This window comes from Canis lupus, chromosome 24, assembly GCF_003254725.2.
Source record: "Canis lupus dingo isolate Sandy chromosome 24, ASM325472v2, whole genome shotgun sequence".
Classification (NCBI taxonomy): domain Eukaryota; kingdom Metazoa; phylum Chordata; class Mammalia; order Carnivora; family Canidae; genus Canis; species Canis lupus.
In genome coordinates this window covers 16,777,501-16,794,630 of record NC_064266.1, presented here as the reverse complement: position 1 = coordinate 16,794,630, position 17,130 = coordinate 16,777,501, and the positions used below count along the sequence as shown (strand labels likewise).

General features: G+C 42.3%; 1 protein-coding gene and 1 long non-coding RNA gene across 11 annotated transcripts in view; one reads left to right on the top strand and one right to left on the bottom strand.

Annotated features, from left to right (window-relative positions):
• The window catches only part of SLC23A2 (solute carrier family 23 member 2), a 142,100-nt gene that overhangs the window by 58,876 nt on the left and 66,094 nt on the right, over positions 1-17,130 (bottom strand). For 9 of the 10 annotated variants that reach the window (XM_035706068.2, XM_025469383.3, XM_049100209.1 and 6 more), the window contains one exon: positions 15,363-15,624. In XM_035706068.2, the coding sequence (XP_035561961.1) occupies positions 15,363-15,470 (108 nt within the window). In that variant the 5' untranslated portion in view covers positions 15,471-15,624. Of the gene's footprint in view, positions 1-2,750; positions 2,778-15,362; positions 15,625-17,130 lie in introns of those variants that run through there. The other variant, XM_035706074.2, reaches the window with a different exon arrangement.
• LOC118352305 (uncharacterized) lies at positions 155-4,106 on the top strand. The gene is made up of 2 exons (XR_004809214.2): positions 155-292; positions 3,711-4,106. It is a non-coding gene; the product is annotated as an uncharacterized LOC118352305 (long non-coding RNA).

Below are 17,130 nucleotides of genomic sequence, written 5' to 3'. Positions count from 1 at the left end.
AGGAGGCCTGGCTGGGTGCCAAAGCTGTGTCTGAGCGAGGGAGAAGCATCCTGAGCTGCCTTGGTCATGATCCCTCCCAAGTCACATGATGACAACTCCGTGCTGTGGCACATCTGCCCGCCCCCCTCCCCACCAGTAATTCCGCAATCCTGATCGCCTAAGATGCTGACATTTCCCATCACTGGTTACTGTACAAACTAGCCTCCTGGTACATGCAGGCATTAACAGGTGGCACTGGACAGGCGGCCTGGGGCTATTCATACTGACACAATCTAGTTTCTGGGCCCTCAAGGTAAGGAGCAGAATTTTTTTTTTTTTTAATGATTTCTTTATTTATGAGATAGGGGGAGAGAGAGGGAGAGAGGGAGAAGCAGGCTCCATGAAGAGAGCCTGATGTGGGACTCAATCCTAGGTCTCCAGGATCAGGCCCTGGGCTGAAGGCAGGGCTAAACCGCTGCGCCACCAAGGCTGCCCAAGCAGAACTCATTCTGAAGAGTGGAGGCGAACCCCTGGGAACCTGCAGATTACCACCCCTTATGCGTGCCCTGGTGAGGCACATGGAATCATCTTAGGTCCTGGAAGCCTGTAGCAAAAATCTTAAAATATTTTACTCTTTAGCCAAACGGCTCCATTTCTAGGAACCCATCTTGAAAAATTAATGCTGAAAATAACTATGCATGAATAATAGCACAACTGCATTTTTAAGGTACAGAGAAAAATTGACAAAGTACATAAAAAGCTTAAAATCTGGGGATCCCTGGGTGGCTCAGACGTTTGGCACCTGCCTTTGGCCCAGGGCGCGATCCTGGAGTCCCGGGATGGAGTCCTACGTCGGGCTCCCAGCATGGAGCCTGCTTCTCCCTCCTCCTGTGTCTCTGCCTGCCTCTCTCTCTCTCTCTCTCTCTCTCTCTCTCTCTATCATAAATAAATAAATAAATCTTAAAAAAAAAGTTTAAAATCTGGTATTGTAAAATATACTGAAAAGAAGAAAAAGATGAGTGATGGCTTAAAAGAAGGTCTAGCCACAAAGGTCGGCATCAATAGTTTATAAAGAACACCCACAAATCAATAAAACAATCCACAGGAAACGGGCAAATGACAGAGGTCTACAACTCACAGGAAAAAATTTAAATATCTAAAACACATGATAAGCTGTTCAACCTCATCTAAAATTATAAAGGAAATTTTTAGAAATTTTCATTTTTTTAACATAAATTAGGGGGATATTTTAAAAGGTGAATCCAGTGTTGACCAGGGTGTAGGGAGAAAGCTACCTTGAGTTATCTAAGAGATATGCGGCCCCTTGTGGAGGGTAATTAGGACCAGAAGAAAAGGGGCATTTTCTTGGATCAAGCAACTGCACTCATAGAAACTTATCTTCCAGGAATATCCACGCAAATAGTATATGCATTCAAGACTGATGACGGATATAAAAAAAAAAAAAACCAAACTGATGACTGATACTTAAAATGCTGAATCCCTGGAAACAAACATTAAAAAAAAAAAAAAGACATTAAACCAATGGAGAAAAAAAATAAATACAAATATCGTGAGATTATGGGATATCAAAATATATAATTTCAAAATTAATGTTGGGATGCCTGGGTGGCTCAGGTTGAGCGTCTGCCTTCGATTCAGGGCATGATCCCGGGGTCCTGGGATCAAGTCCCACTTCAGGCTCCCTGCATGGAGCTTGCTTCTCCCTCTGCCTGTGTCTGCCTCTCTGTGTCTCTCATGAATAAATAAATAGAATCTTTAAAAAAAAAAAAAAAGTGAAAAAGATTAAAAAGCCATTAAAAAAGAAAAAAATAATGTGCTGGTAAGGAAAGAATTCCCAAAAAATACTTTTTCTTGAAAAAGTCATAAAACAGTAAGTCTAGAACTATCCTAACTATGCTTTTAAAAAAAAATCGTTAACAGTCTGCCTGTTTGAACACTTGGGAAAGAATGCAGAAAGGCCCCAGACCAACAATAGGAAGGTTGCCCTAGGCACAGGCACTCCTTTGATTTTTTCACTCCCAATCCTCCTCTAACATTTGGGTCTTTCATAATCGGCATGTGTTTGTATGTTATTTGTATGCTGCGTTTTTAAACAAACAATAAAAAAGGTGTCCACCAGAATATTAACCATGGTTATCTTTAATCAGTGGGGCCATTTTCACCTTTTTCTCCTTCTCTATTTTGGGAATTTCCTATAATGAGGACAACTTCTTTTTACAAGGGTGAAGAAATTATAGACTCTAAAGATCTAATAATAAGCAGCATAGCTCAAACTGAGGAGGTCCAAACACCCTTCAATCCATTTGTTTTTTAATAGTTTAATAAATCAGTGAAAAATTAAACTTTTCATACAGGTTAATAACCCAAGTGTGAGGCTAATTTAAAAATATGCCAGAGAGCTCTACCAGGGCAGTATTTCCTTATGGCACTACAGATAAAGATTTCCAGAACTACCTTTTAAGTCACGTGATAGCTTTTTACACAAGTTACCTGGGTTTGGGGCATTTGTTTGCCCGTAAAACCAGCTGCCAGCAAGATGGACTTTCCCAGCCAAGTTCAGGTCCACAACAGGAAACTCTAACTTACTATTAGAACCATGCTCCAAGTCCTAGCACAGCAGTGCTCAGCCCACAGAGACGCCAAGACGTACACACACTCAGGATGAACTCTCTTGTAACAATAATGCTCAGTTACTAAGTCATCAAAGAAACCCAGATCTGATCCAAAGTCCTATCCTGGCTAAAACTCACCTTCATCTGCATTCACAGCCAGTCGCCGCAGGGAACAACTGCTCCGTGGGCGCAGGGCTTCTTTTCAGGGTGATGAAAAGATTTTGGAACTAGGCAGAGGTGATGGTTGCACAACACTGTGAATGTGTTAAATGTCACTGAATCGTTCGCTTTAAAATGGCTAAATTGTGTAAATTTCACCTCGATGACTTTTTAAAATTCATATGCTGGCACCAAACTTTGCAGACTTTGTCAGAATTTATTAATTCCCACGCCTTTTTGGACTTATTCCATACACACACTCACCAGGAGGTAAGTACCAAAAGATGCGAATGCTTCCCAGGCCAGGCAAAGGCTCACATATTCACTTGATGAACTCCATTGGTGCACCTGCTGTGCCCAGGCAATGAAGAGGCAGTCCTGCACCTCCTCCAAGAGCGCTGCCTGGAGTGGGGGGTCAGGCTAAGAAATTCTGACAGGACACAAGGCCCTAGCAGGGAGCCACGGAGCAGCGCCAAGCACAGGCCACTCAGATGGCAATGGGAGAGTGGAAGGGCGAGGTGCAGTAAAGGGCACAGCAATGGGAACAGAGGCTGCTACTGGGTACTGAAGACAGTGTTCTGGATAAGGTAGTCTGGTTCAGGAGAGAGCAAGGATGTGGCCCTAATGGTCCCGGAGCCTGCCCAGATGGGAGCACAGCATCACAGCTGCTCAGCTTTCCCCGGCAGGTGGGAAAGTATCCAGGCTACTGTGAAATCAATTACCTAGGTGCCTGGGTGGCTGTCCCCAAGGAGACTGGTGCAGGGAAGGGCAGAGAAATAAACTGGTACAAGGGCCAGTTTGGATTTGTAAGCCAATCCAAAGGTGTCTGATTCACAAAAATCAATCACTTACTTTACCAGGCCAGTGCGAGATGTTTACTTAACTATAAATATTATTGACCTAAATAACCTAACCATGATCTCTAACATATTTTCACAGGTCAAGCCATCCCCGGGGACCTGAGAGCCCACCTTCCATCCCCATCAGCTTCCTGTTCCAGAGTTGCACTGCTGCCCTTTACCTGTGCCACACTCATCCCCAAAGAGAGAACATGTCTAGCTCCAGCACTCCAACAACATCCTGGGGCAATGGAAACAAGCCTGGAAGGCAGGGGGGTGTTCTGGAGCAAGCGGGGGATGAACCAAGTTCCTACCGAAGGGAGAGGGGGATCTGGCACCAGAGAAGCAAAGCTGACAGGAGATGGGGACATGCCCACCAGGGTGCCCTCTGACCTGCTGCCTCCACTCTGTGTGTGTGCAGAAAATGACCAAACACTGCTGAAAAAACAACACTGGTTTTACTGTTTCTTCTGGTCTATTAAATTAGCTATTCTGATGATCTGTATGTTTTTTCAATGGGAAATTTTTAAAAATTAGACGTTAAAATCTGTTCAGGAAAAGCACTGACTTTAAGAGAAAAGGATAAAAATAATGTTGCTGATACTATCAAAGCTTCATATTTTTGAATCTCTAAATATTATTTCAACTGAAATAAAACATGACTGGGAAAGCTTCTTAAATATAATAAGGCAGGTTTTATTTTGTGTTATTAATAGCATGGCAGATAACAGGATCTTGGAATCTTTCATCTTAGGAAACTGATCTAGTGTTTATTTTAAAAAAAAAAAAAAAAACATTATTTTTGGGAACAAGATGTCCTTTCTCCCCCAAAACTATCTGAAAACAGACTTGATGGCTTTAATTTTTTTCTGCCAAACCAATAATGTATAATCACTCCATCAGCTGTGAACCAAGCAGCTTTTCTCTGCCTACATTTGTCCAGCTGATGGCTTGTTCCCAATTTGCAGGGCTCATGTTGTCTTTGTGTAGGAGGGTAGGTCCACTGCTCAGTAAACACATCTTTCTTACTCATGTGTTTTATTTCCAGTAAACAAAGATAATAATGCTAAAATGCTGGTTTCTAAACAGTAATCCTGAAATGGCTCAATATATAGGAAGCAGGAGAGACAGGAGGAATAGCGGAAGAGTGTCATGACGAGGGTCAGTATCGCAGCAATGTCAGTTTAAACCGTCAGTGAATGAGAGTGACAGTGTGAACCAGCAGCTGTGGACACCAGTAAGGTGAAGGGTACAGGGACCTGGAAAACCCCATGCTTCTGATCAGAGGTTCAGAACCTATCTGGGGTGGGGTATAAATCACCCACCACTCTCATACATCCAGTAGCTAAGGAGCCATTTTATACTTATTTTCAAAGTAAAAATGGAGTAACCCAAATTAACTGTTGTCTATTTTTTTAATAAGAGGGTAGCACGATTTTTACCCTCCTACACACACACTTGATTATTTCCTCTAGTATCCATTTCTACAATTAAAGTGTGTTTAAAGAACAGAGGTATCAGGATGCCTATGTGGCTCAATTGTTTAGACATGACTTCTAATAGGTCTGTGGCATTTCTGACCATTGGTATAGCTCAACATAGATAAAAGGGGTGGAGTAGACAGATTCACAAAGAATGTGAATGGCCAAGGAACACAAGAAAAAAGTGTTCCACTTCGTTAATATTCAAAACTAATATGTTTTGCAATAATGTTAACATGCATTAAGCTAGTATTTACTCTGGCAAACACTGAGAAACAACCCAAGGTCCCAATGAAGGTGCAAAAGTCAGATCCACAATTTGCTATTATGTCACAATTCCAAATTATGTTCAAGGGCATCAATATGCCAGGATAGAATACAAAGTTAGTGGACTTTATAAAGCAGTGTGTGCATACAACAGAATTTTGTAAAAGAACTCCCAAATTATTTGTTTCAAATCTCTAGAAAGAAATACACCAAAATAGCATACTGTTTTTCTAGTTGTAGGATTTTAAATGCATTTGTTTTTCCTCTCATGACATCATTCCATAGTTTCTAATTTCCCACAGTGAACATATTTCTCTTGTAAATAAAGAAGTTATACAAATAATGAAACGACAGAAAAGAAACCTAAGTGAACTATAAAAAAAAGATAAAGGAAAAGAACACCTCGGTTTTCTTGCTACTTCCATTTTATTCCAACATCACATTTGTACCATGAAGCCTGACGAGAAACGTGGATGCTTTAGAACAGGTAAAATCAGGGTAGTAGGGAAAAGAAGCACTGGGTCAACCTCCTATTGCTTACCTTCCTCCTCAAGTATTGTATCAAATCCTAACAGGAAATGAGTCTTTTCTCCATCAGAATTATGGACTTAGATTATAGTAAAGAAATCAATCTGAAATACCTTACCTCTCATTGTCAAAGCCAGGGATCCTGGCTACCTAGCTTAGGTAAATACAGGTTAGGAGTGAACAGAGAATTCAGAGGTAAAAGGTTCAGGAGGTATAAGAGCCTAGAAGGAAAAAAAAAAATCTTAAGTAGTCTAGGACATGGGCAGGAATGACAGACAGGGCTTGGAAAGGAACAAGGCCGCGGAGGCAGGGCGAACAAAGACCCAGATTGATGTGAAGATCCGAAGAACGCAGTGGCCACAGGGATGGCACTGGTGGTGGGGAGGAGGAAGGGGAAGCCTGGGCAACTGCTTCTGCTGCACTCCCAGTCACATCTGGTAAAGCTTAGAGCACAAAGCAAGCCTCAAAAAAAAAAAAAAAAAAAACAACAACAACAAAAAAAAAAAACAAAAAACAGATTAGACAGGGTGTGCTTTCAGGCCCAGATTCTGTGGATCTGGCCACACACAAAGGAGACAATCAGCCGAAACACTCATCAACTTCATAAACCTTCTCTAGGAAGAGACTGCACCAACTCTGTTATTGTCATCATTTATACCAAACTGTGTCCCAACTAGTAGGTGGTAATTTTTAAATTACGATCATTTCTCATTTAAAACTACCAAAGCTCAGGGGTGCCTGGGTGGCTCAGTGGGTTGAACATCCAACTCTTGATTTCAGCTCAGCTCGTGATCTCAGGGTCAAGAGATCAAGCCCGGTGTTGGGTGTGGAGCCTGCTTAACATTCTCTTCCCCTCTCCATCTTCACCTCCCCCCCAACTCACGAGCACATGCACTCTCATAAATAAATAAACTACCAAAGTTTTATTTGAATTAAACGCTAAGATACTAGGGGTGTCTGGGTGGCTCAGTTGGTTAAGCATCTGACCTCCACTCAGGTAGTGATCTCAGGGTCCTGGGATCAAGGCCCAGGCAGGCCCTGCACCAGGCTCAGTGGGGAGTCTGCTTCTCCCCCTCCTTCTGCCCTCCCCCCACTCATGAGTACGTGCTCTATCTCAAATAAATAAAATCTTTAAAAAAAGAAAAAAGTTGAAATACTAAATACTATCTGAAACGAGAGCATAAAAATTAATTTTTAATAGGCACCTGGCTGGCTCAGTCAATGGAATATGCAACTCTTATTTTCGGGGCTGTGAGTTCGAGCTCCACCTTGGATATAAAGATTACTTAAAAATAAGAACCTTTAAGATAAATATTTAAAAGATTTTATTTACTTATTCATGAGACACACAGAGAGAGGCAGAGACACAGGCAGAGAGAGAAGCAGACCCCCTACTGGGAGCCCAATACTCAATCCCAGGACCCTGGGATCACAACCTGAGCAAAAGGCAGACAGATGCTCAACTGCCGAGCCACGCAAGCATCCCTAAAATTATTTTCTTAATATTTATTTGAGAGAGAGAAAGCATAAACAGGGAGAAGGGCCAGAGGGAGAGGGAGAAGCCTACTCTCCACTGAGCCAGGAGAGCCTGCCACAGGATCAATCCCAAGACCCAGATCATGACCAGACCCAAAGGCAGACCCTTAACCAAATGAGCCACTCAAGTGCCCCTTTTAAATTAATTTTTAAGACAAACTCTAGAAAGAAAGAAGGGAAGGAATCTCTCATACCATGCATCAAAATAATTTGCATACCATTTTTTCAGGGTTTTTACTTCAAAGCATGTATCAACTGATCCCCCCTTTCCAACTGATAGACTTTAAACAGAAAAGGCTGCTCGTCTTGGCTATTCAATTTTGACCTGTTAAGAGCATTCCCTCCCTAATCATGGCCACTCTGCAGTAGATTCAAGCTCCTACAGAAGAATGGAATTAAATCAACTCTCCTGGGAAACTGCAGCAAACACTCTCTTCCTCATCTGACCATTCTCAGAATTACACGTTGTCGATCCCAAGATCTAATTATTCTTCAGAAAGAGAACATTTCCTAAGATACCTATTATTACCATCCAGCTGAGACTCTGGGTTTTAAGATCTAACGACTCAGAGCCCTCTATTTTAGAATGCACAAGAAGAGACTCCATGGCACCTGGCATTTAACTCATAAGAATGAGTCTTCTTATGTCTTCTATGCTTCCATGCTGGCTTTTAAACAGAAACATTTGCACCAAATCTTCTGCTGAAGGTGAGCCTATTCAAATCTGCCATCGCAAGGTCAGAGGCTTTGAGGAATCACAGCTACTTTTTTTTTTTTTTTTAAGATTTATTTATTAATTCATGAGACACACAGACTGAAAGAGAGAGGCAGAGGGAGAAGCAGGCTCCTTGCAGGGAGCCCCATGTGGGACTCGATCCCAGATCCGGGGATCAGGCCCCGAGCCCAAGGCAGGAGCCCAACCGCTGAGCCACCCAGGTGTCCCATCACAGCTACTCTTATATGAATTCTTTGCCCACCCCTCCCCATGTCTGCCAAGATTCTTTCTCTTCAAGAATAAGAGGCAAGAGAAGGGAGGAAAAGGAGGAGAGATGGAACAGGAAAGAGAAAAGAGTGGCAGTCTTACACAGCTCGACTTTGAGCTGCTGGCCCCTGAACCAATACGTCTGGCTGGACCAGGGCTCTTTATCTGACTGCTGTATCATGACCTCCTTCCTTTTGTATATAGGCTTTCTCACAATCCATCATCTTCTTCTATTTAAGGTTTAAACTTTCCTTCCTTTACCAAGAACCTGAAAGACAAGGGTGATATCTTTACTGATGCTGATAAAATCCCCCAAGTCAATAGCCAATAAGGAAAGCCTCCATTTTTCTAGTTTGCTGGATTACAGAAGTGGTCAAATTTGGCATAAATCTACAGAAGAGAAAAAGTGACTTTAGTAACTACAAAGTGGAAGGGAAGCAACCCAACTATATTTTCTGATCACTTTCATAACCTTCCAATTCAGAAATATTCCCTTTTAAATGCCTTGCTCTGTTTTCCACATTTCCTAATGTGAACATGTATGAGCAGGGTTTTTCGTGTTTTCAGACTTAACACACAAAAAAGTCTAACCACATGGAAGACTTTTCTAAAAGTTTCTCTGAAAGAGCTAAAATGTTTTCAGCTATTTGATATAGTTATGTTTGGTTGTAATCAAGGTCACCATAAGATTTATTATCCAAACCAGGACCCTTGTAGGAGTACAGGGAAACTGGATCGATGTGTATACAGAACAAGAGATCCAAGCCAGGACTGCCCCAGCACAAACCTGAACATTAGAGAGCCTGTGCATGACCCTCTTACAAGCCTCTCCTACCTAGTAACTTAGGAAACGGTTTTCTGTGCTACAAGAGGCCAACGCAAACAGCATTTAGAGCATATTTCAGCTAGTCACTCTGCACTAATGCAGCAGGACCTGTGCCCTGGCTGACAGAAGAGGACATGGCCATGCTGTTCTCCAGCTGAATGGCCCTAGGTCTTCCTCCTCTTGACCTGCTTTACTGAGACATTTTTCAGGACCTTGAGGTCATCTCCCCTGAGAATATCCGACAGGCCAGGCCCACTCCTATAGACATGGCTGAGCAGGGATCCCTCAAGGGTGCTCTCACAGCACATCATGCTGAATTCAAACCCTGACACTTAGGGTTTGATTGCAGACTTGCCATCTATCTCCTACTAGGCTGTAGCAGCTTGTTACGAAGTCTGTGTGGTGCCCACCCACTGGGAGGCATGATGGGTTCCTACCATTATATGGTTCTGAAGAAAATAAGCTAAGGGAAACAAATTATGGATTTGTATGAATGAGGAGTTTTTCTCCCACCCTTCCATAGAACTGAACCTAATGAAGCTACTCCTCAGTCCAGACCCCTAATGTCTTCAGACTAAAGAATGTACTTTTGGAACCTCAAGAGAGAAGACCCCAATAGTCTCACAGGGTCAATTAGAAGGAGAAGACATAAAACCTTAAGGAACCTTAAACACTACTGCCAGCTATGAACCTGGCACTACAACTCCGACGTGCTGAAACGGGCTGTACTATAGGTGGACCTCTGCCAACATTAAGTTCAGGCTATTAACCTGGTTTCCCCTGACATCCCCTCCAAGTTCAGGTGACACAAGAGCTCCCCACACAGAACTGCAGACCTTGTCCTGGCTGTCCTTCCTGGCCTAAGAAGTTAGGGTATAACAGTTCTTCAAGACTTTTTGCTATTTTTCTGGTTCTAATTTCTTGCCATCTGACCTTCACTCATATTACACATTTCCTAGTTGCCTTTAAAAGCACACAAATTTGCCTAACAAGATTCCTGTGGGATAAGGAGATCTTTTGTTGTTTCTCTTATTTAATATCAACTCTGATCACACAATCTAACTTCTGCAAATGCTAGAGCTTTGCAAAGCTCTTGTTCTCAAATGTGATCTATTCATCACTCTTCTTCTACATATGAATTTATTCTTTTTCTTTTTAAAGTACTGTCATGGATTTTTGCTTTACTTTGTTCAAAGAAACTAATTTCCCGAGTGCCTGAGTGGCTCAGTGGGTTAAGTGTCCAACTCTTGATTTTGGCTCAGGTCATGATCTCAGGGTCCTGAGATCAAGCCCTGTGTCATCAGGCATGGCACTAGGCATGGACCCTGCTTAATAGTATCTCTCCCTTTCCCTCCCCACGCCCACTCACACACTTGCATGCACTCTCTAATAAAAATAAATAAAAGATGAAGAAATCCTGACTCCCTTTCCATGCTGAGTTTCTTAAAAAAAAAAAAAAAAAAAAAAAATCAGCTTCTGCCACATTTGAGGAAGTTCTCATCCAACATAGGATGCAAAAGATCTCCAATGATAAAATCCCCAGCACGTGGCCACCAAAACCCACCCTCCTACCCTCGGCAACCTGCAACAACAAACCCTCCCCCAAAACTGGTTTGAGGAGCAGCCAGCTGATTCCTGCTGTCCCCGTTCCCTGCACTCCAGAGCACCAGTCTCTAGCACCATAATAGCCAACAGCCTAAGCCCTAATTTCTAATTCCAAAGCAAATAGGAAAATAAGAGCCTTCATTTTAGCATCTAGCAAGATCGTGACCAGCAAGTAAAAAGAGATGGGCTAACCAGTTGCCTTGTGTGACTATCGGGCACTTGATCAGTGCAACTGAGGAAGTGAATTTTAGATTTTCATTTTAATGAATTTAAGTAGCCACATGTGGCTTAGCAGCTACCGTATCAGGCAGCACAGCTCTAGATAAAAAGAAATACCATTTTCCAGTGCATTGAGGGGCCATGCTCTAAGGACAAGAGAAAACAAAAACACAATCAGAATCACCAAGGTCAGGAATCCCTGGGTGGCCCAGTGGTTTAGTGTCTGCCTTTGGCCCAGTGATCCTGGAGATCCGGGATGGAGTCCCACATCAGGCTCCCTGCATGGAGCCTGCTTCTCCCTCTGCCTGTGTCTCTGCCCCTCTCTCTGTGTATCTTTCATGAATAAATAAAAGCTTTAAAAAAAAAAAAAAAAAAGAGAGAGAGAGAGAGAAAAGAATCACCAAGGTCACCAGATGCTTACAGTGACAAGGAGCTGGAGGCAAGAAGACACCAACCCTCCTCTTCCACTTTTTATTCCCACCAGAGGAGCAGCTACAACAGCTCAATCACCACCCATCCCAACTCCCTTTTTCTTTTATTTTTTTTAAAGACCATGCCCAGGAACATCTGTCAAACTCAGAAGATCAATGTACACTATACCTGTCACCAGTGTTGTCTGTGTGCAGCTCCTGCCTTACTCACCCAGAGCTGAGCTAGCTGGGCCAAGAGACTGTGTGATCCAACAGATGTGAACTTTACTTAACATACAGTACGAACTGAACACTTACGTGCATTTCACCTTCCCACAGAACCACTAAGACAGTTCTATGGCTACTTTTAGCTCTAAGGTTGCCCAATTCTATGAAATTACTGTCTAGACTCGTGGGCCAAATGAGGAATAGGGAGACACAGATGAACATCCCAAGAGCAGAGTGGCAGCAACCAAAATAAGCCTACCGGTTGGACAGTGGAGAGACTACCTCCTCTCTAGCCACTAGACTGTCCTGTTAACAAGCAAGCCATGCAAAAACGGTCTTCTATCTCAAAGTTTTCTAAGGGACAGCAATCTCACTACTGATTAAATATGGGCAGTACAGTGTTCCTATTTTTATTACAAAATATTTCCTATCAAAACTTTCTATAACCCCAAATTCAATCACATCAACTATTTCTTTACAAACATTCTTTGACAGACTTTTGTTGTTCATGTTTTCCTTCAGCTGTTTTGCCGTCTGCTTTCTCATAAGCTCCGCAGGAGTTTGTGTGAACACACTTCCTGACATCCCTGCTTCCAAGTCATCCTGGTCGTTCATGTGCTGACCCTTCCTGGCCTCTTCCCCTGCCATTTCTCTCCTGCCGGCAACTTGATCCCATGAGGCCAACTTTATTACTCTTTCTCACTCCTTTCTGACGCTTACCATTATAGCCCAACACAAGGCGAAAAATTCTGCAAATTCCCAAAAGAAACCGCTATACTGTTAAACCAACTTTATATTCACATTATATTTACACTCAACTACACATCATGTCCATGTTCTCAGCTCCCATGTACTTGGAGGGACTCCTAGTGAAGATGGATCTGGAAGCTAATGCTTTGAGGAACAGTCCTTCCCAGCCCCACTCCTATAAATAATGGTAGAGGAGGAAACCCCAAAACAGATAAAACTTTGTCACAAGAAACAAAGTAACAAATAGGCTGACATTGGGCCCCATGAGGCTCTGAGGCTGGCAGCCTCAGTCAGGCAGCCCTCAGCACCAGTGGGGAGACAGGGACTTGCCCCCACCCCCAACAAGGAGGATGAGAACCAGGTCCAGTGCTCAGAGCTAGGGTCCAGCAGGTCATGTCGTGGTTGACACCACTGAGGCAGAGAGTTAGATCTTTGCTGTTAAAACCCAGTTCTGGACTGGGTCCAGGAAGGGAGAATGAGAAACCACAGCAACACAAGTGGGGGAATGGGGGGTGGGGGGGGGGTGTACAGAGGAAGAAAATCTCAGAAGAGATTTGCCAGATAAAAAGAGAACAATTGAAGAATTACTTTAAAATAAGTACTAGAAGGATACCTGGGTGGCTCAGCTGTTGAGCATCTGCCTTTGGCCCAGGGCATGATCCTGGAGTCCCGGGATCAAGTCCCACATTGGGCCCAGGCACAGAGCCAGCTTCTCTCTCTCTGCCTATGTCTCTGCCTCTCTCTCATCTATGTCTCTCATGAATAATTTTTTTTTTAAATCCTAAAAAAAAAAAAAAAAAAAAAAAAAAAAAAAAAGTACTAGGGTCCTCAGTGACTTAAATGAAGAAACATTTTTAAACAACACAAACACATACATACAAGAAATTAAGAATGAAAAATAGGCAGGCATGAACCAAATAGAAATAAGAATTATAATCCCTGCAACAAAAATTCAACGTAAACACATGACTGTCCACAAGGAATTAATAAACTGGAAAATAACACCAGGGAATCCATCCAGAAGTTAGCACTAGAAAAAGATACCCAAACCATGAGAAAACAGTTAAAGAGAAACAAAGATACTGAAAAACTCTAGTGTGTAATTAACAGAGGTTCACCCAATAGTTGACAGCAAAATATAGTTATTTTCAGATGTACAAAGACAAAGGTAGTGACCGTTCACACAGTGTCTTGTTTTGTTTTTTAAGATTTTATTTATTTATTCATGATAGACATGGGGGGGGGGGGGGAGGGCAGAGAGACAGGCAGAGGGAGAAGCAGGCTCCATGCCAGGAGCCTGACGCGGGACTCGATCCTGGGACTCCAGGATCACGCCCCGGGCCAAAAGCAGGTGCTAAACTGCTGAGCCACCCAGGGATCCCCAGTGTTTTGGGTTTTGTTGTGTGGTTTTTTTGTTTTGTTTTGTTTTGTTTTTAAATGAAAAGTGAGTGAAGAGGAAGGTAGAAGGAAATCAAAACAGGGAATAAATATGAAAACGGACAGTATATGCTGTGGATTCAACTAACTGCAAAGTTCATAATTTGAGTATGAAAACAAGTCAACCTAAAACTCTTACCCATAATTACAAGGGGGGTGTGAAGAAGGCAAGCTCATGTTCATGTCAAGTGGATAGTAAGGGTGGAATGGTCCGCTGGGCTCTCAGGCAGCAGGACAGACAAATCAATACTCAGGCATAAAGGCTTCCTTTTCACTCTTTAAAGATGATCTAATTTAAACTTGGAAAACCAATTTGCCTCTGCCTCCAGAAAATAGTAACCCTAAGCCTTCAACACAATAGAAAATCCAGTTTAAAATTTTCACTTTATAGGAAGAAAGAAAACAGTGATGCCAGTTGTAAAACCAATGGGACACCTCTCTGTGAATCAATAGGGTAAAAATCAAAATGTGAATGCCACTGAAGTCAATGTACTTAAGGATACATGTTCACATTCTTCTTGCAGAATAATGCCACAGTGAGGCAAATTCCAGGACCATGCTTTAGGGAATCCTAGAATGATATTCTTGCCCTGAACCTCATTTCCAGTATTAAAAAAAAAAAAAAAAAAAAAAACAGGGATCCCTGGGTGGCGCAGCGGTTTGGCGCCTGCCTTTGGCCCAGGGCGCGATCCTGGAGACCTGGGATCGAATCCCACATCGGGCTCCCGGTGCATGGAGCCTGCTTCTCCCTCTGCCTGTGTCTCTGCGCCTCTCTCTCTCTCTCTGTGACTATCATAAATAAATAAAAATTTAAAAAAAAATAAATAAATAAATAAAATAAAATAAAAAAATAAAAAATAAAAATAAAAAAAAAACACCTGGAGGGATGTTTTCTCTAAAGAGCTTTTTCCTTTTTTGAACCAACACTTTAGATAACTTTATACACATCAAATCATAATTCTGCATCTGGAAAAGTATCAGCATTGACTATAACAAATGTGTTATCAGCCTTCTCTAACTGGTAACACTTGTTCAGGTAAAACTACATTTTGCCATAAAAAAACATAATATAAACCATGGACTTTTGGGGTTCCAAGTGGTGAGTCATTCATTCATTCTTCTACTTTGCAAGGTAAGTCTGAAGTTGGGTTTCTGGTTACTTCATTAGAACATAGTTTTAGAGGGAGAATTAAGCTTTCAGCATCCTCCAGTACACAGTAAGCATGGGGCTGGTTTTACAACATTCACAACAGTGTGTGTTTCCTTCCTGGAGTTAATCCCATCAGGTGACTCCACACAGCAGAGCCAAAACCAGAGTCAGCCAATGGGGTTCCCAAAGACTAGCTCCCGTGAAAAGCATTTGGTTCTCAGATGCCTTAACCTTCAGGGAAAACAGAGGAGTATTAAAGCTAATCCTATGTTGATTCGATACGGAAAGTACTTGAGAGTCAAGGGGAGAGAAAGAAGGGAACAACAGAATTACCGGAAGAGTAAAGAAAGCAGGATGCTTCGCTTCATCTTCGTATTTGCCTTCAGTTGAACTTCCAGCCTCCATGGATTTGGACGTAGTGTTCTTACCAATACCCATCATTAAGAGGAAACAAGCAGTTCAGCCGCTGGATTGAAGTGGCTGGAGGAGAAGGCTTGTGCAGGCGCAGAGCCCAGGATCTGAGCTGGCTCTTCCAGTGTCCAGAGGGCCCGATGCTCAGGCAGAGAGGAACCCCATAAGCGCCATCTCTCAGCACCTAGAGAGAGAGGAAGCAGCCAAATCACCACAAACAGCACAGGACACACGTTCACTGCATTTCCTGCAAAGAAGTCAGGGTATGCATTACATCCAAACAGCAAAGAAAGCACATTACTTAATCATACTTAAAGTCCCCCATCTCTGGTTAATCATGCAGATTCTGAGCTGCCCCCTCAAGGGGACCACTGACTTGGGCCATCAGCAATACCCAAGTACAAGGATGGAAAGGCCACACAGGGATTTCTCTGACACGCACTAGGGTCCAGCTCTCACAGCCCAGCACTCTCCAGCAGAACCTGCTGCAGAGATGAAAATGTTCTGCATCTGCCCTGTCCGAGCCAATCGTCACTACCTACGAGGCTGTTGGGGAAACCCATTTTTACTTGTATCTAATTTTAATTAACTTAAATTGAAATGGTCACGTGTGACTAGCAGTAACCATATTAGACAGTGAGTGCAGTTATAGCTAATATACTATGATTGCATGGATATCAAAGTTCTGAATTCCCTATAGGTATCCAATTATAGGCAGGGGAAGGCACTCAAGAACATTTAAAAAGAAATAGATAAATAAAACCAACCTAGGATTAAATGACCACACAAAGTTCCTAGAATGTGTCACAATGACCTTTAAATGGGCTGGAAGAATGCCACACAAAACATAAAGCCAAAACATTCTGTATTCATCAAATAACAACATAAAGAAGAAACCAGAAAGACAAAATAGAAAAGGAGGTAAAATGTCAAAAGATAAGGGGGCGGGGGGAGGAGAACAAAATGGATCTGGAACGCTCCAAGACGTCAATGAGGAAAAATGCAATGCTCCGAGCTAAGAGAAATTCTAAGCAAAAGTCAGGAGTAGGAAATTACTGAAACAATTCTATGCAGCCAAGTTTCAGTGAAGAAGAAAATTAAAAACTCAATTTCAAACAAAAGTATGACTTGGACAATAAAAGAGATCCACCCAAAAATTAATAAGCATTTGGGGAATTCTGGCTTCCAAAAATGAGAGGACATAAAGGATCCCTACAAGGGTTGGCACATGTACAATAAAACATGCCTAAGTATGCCCAAAGTTTTATTAAAAAGAAATATATACCACAAGCAGGTAGGGGTGAGAAAGGACAGAACATTCATCAGAATGATGTCGGATCTCAGCACCAATTAATGTCCCACTGAGAGTGAATAACAAGCTATCCTGTACGTGTGAAGACAGACCTACCCAAAGCTTAGAAATACAAATAGGAAACCTGTTCGAGGAAGTCTGTCAGGGACTCTTTCATTCAACAATGACTGGATGAGCCAGAGGAGAAACTGAAATACAGACAAATAAGAAAAAAGAAATTATACAAAATTTGGGCGTTCAGTAGGTAGAGCACAAAAAGGGAAGCCGAAAGAAACAGGTGCCCAAACATCATGTTGCCTTAAGTAGAACATCAAACATTTTTGATGGACTCTTCTAGTTTATTTTTTTTTAATTTTTATTTATTTATGATAGTCACAC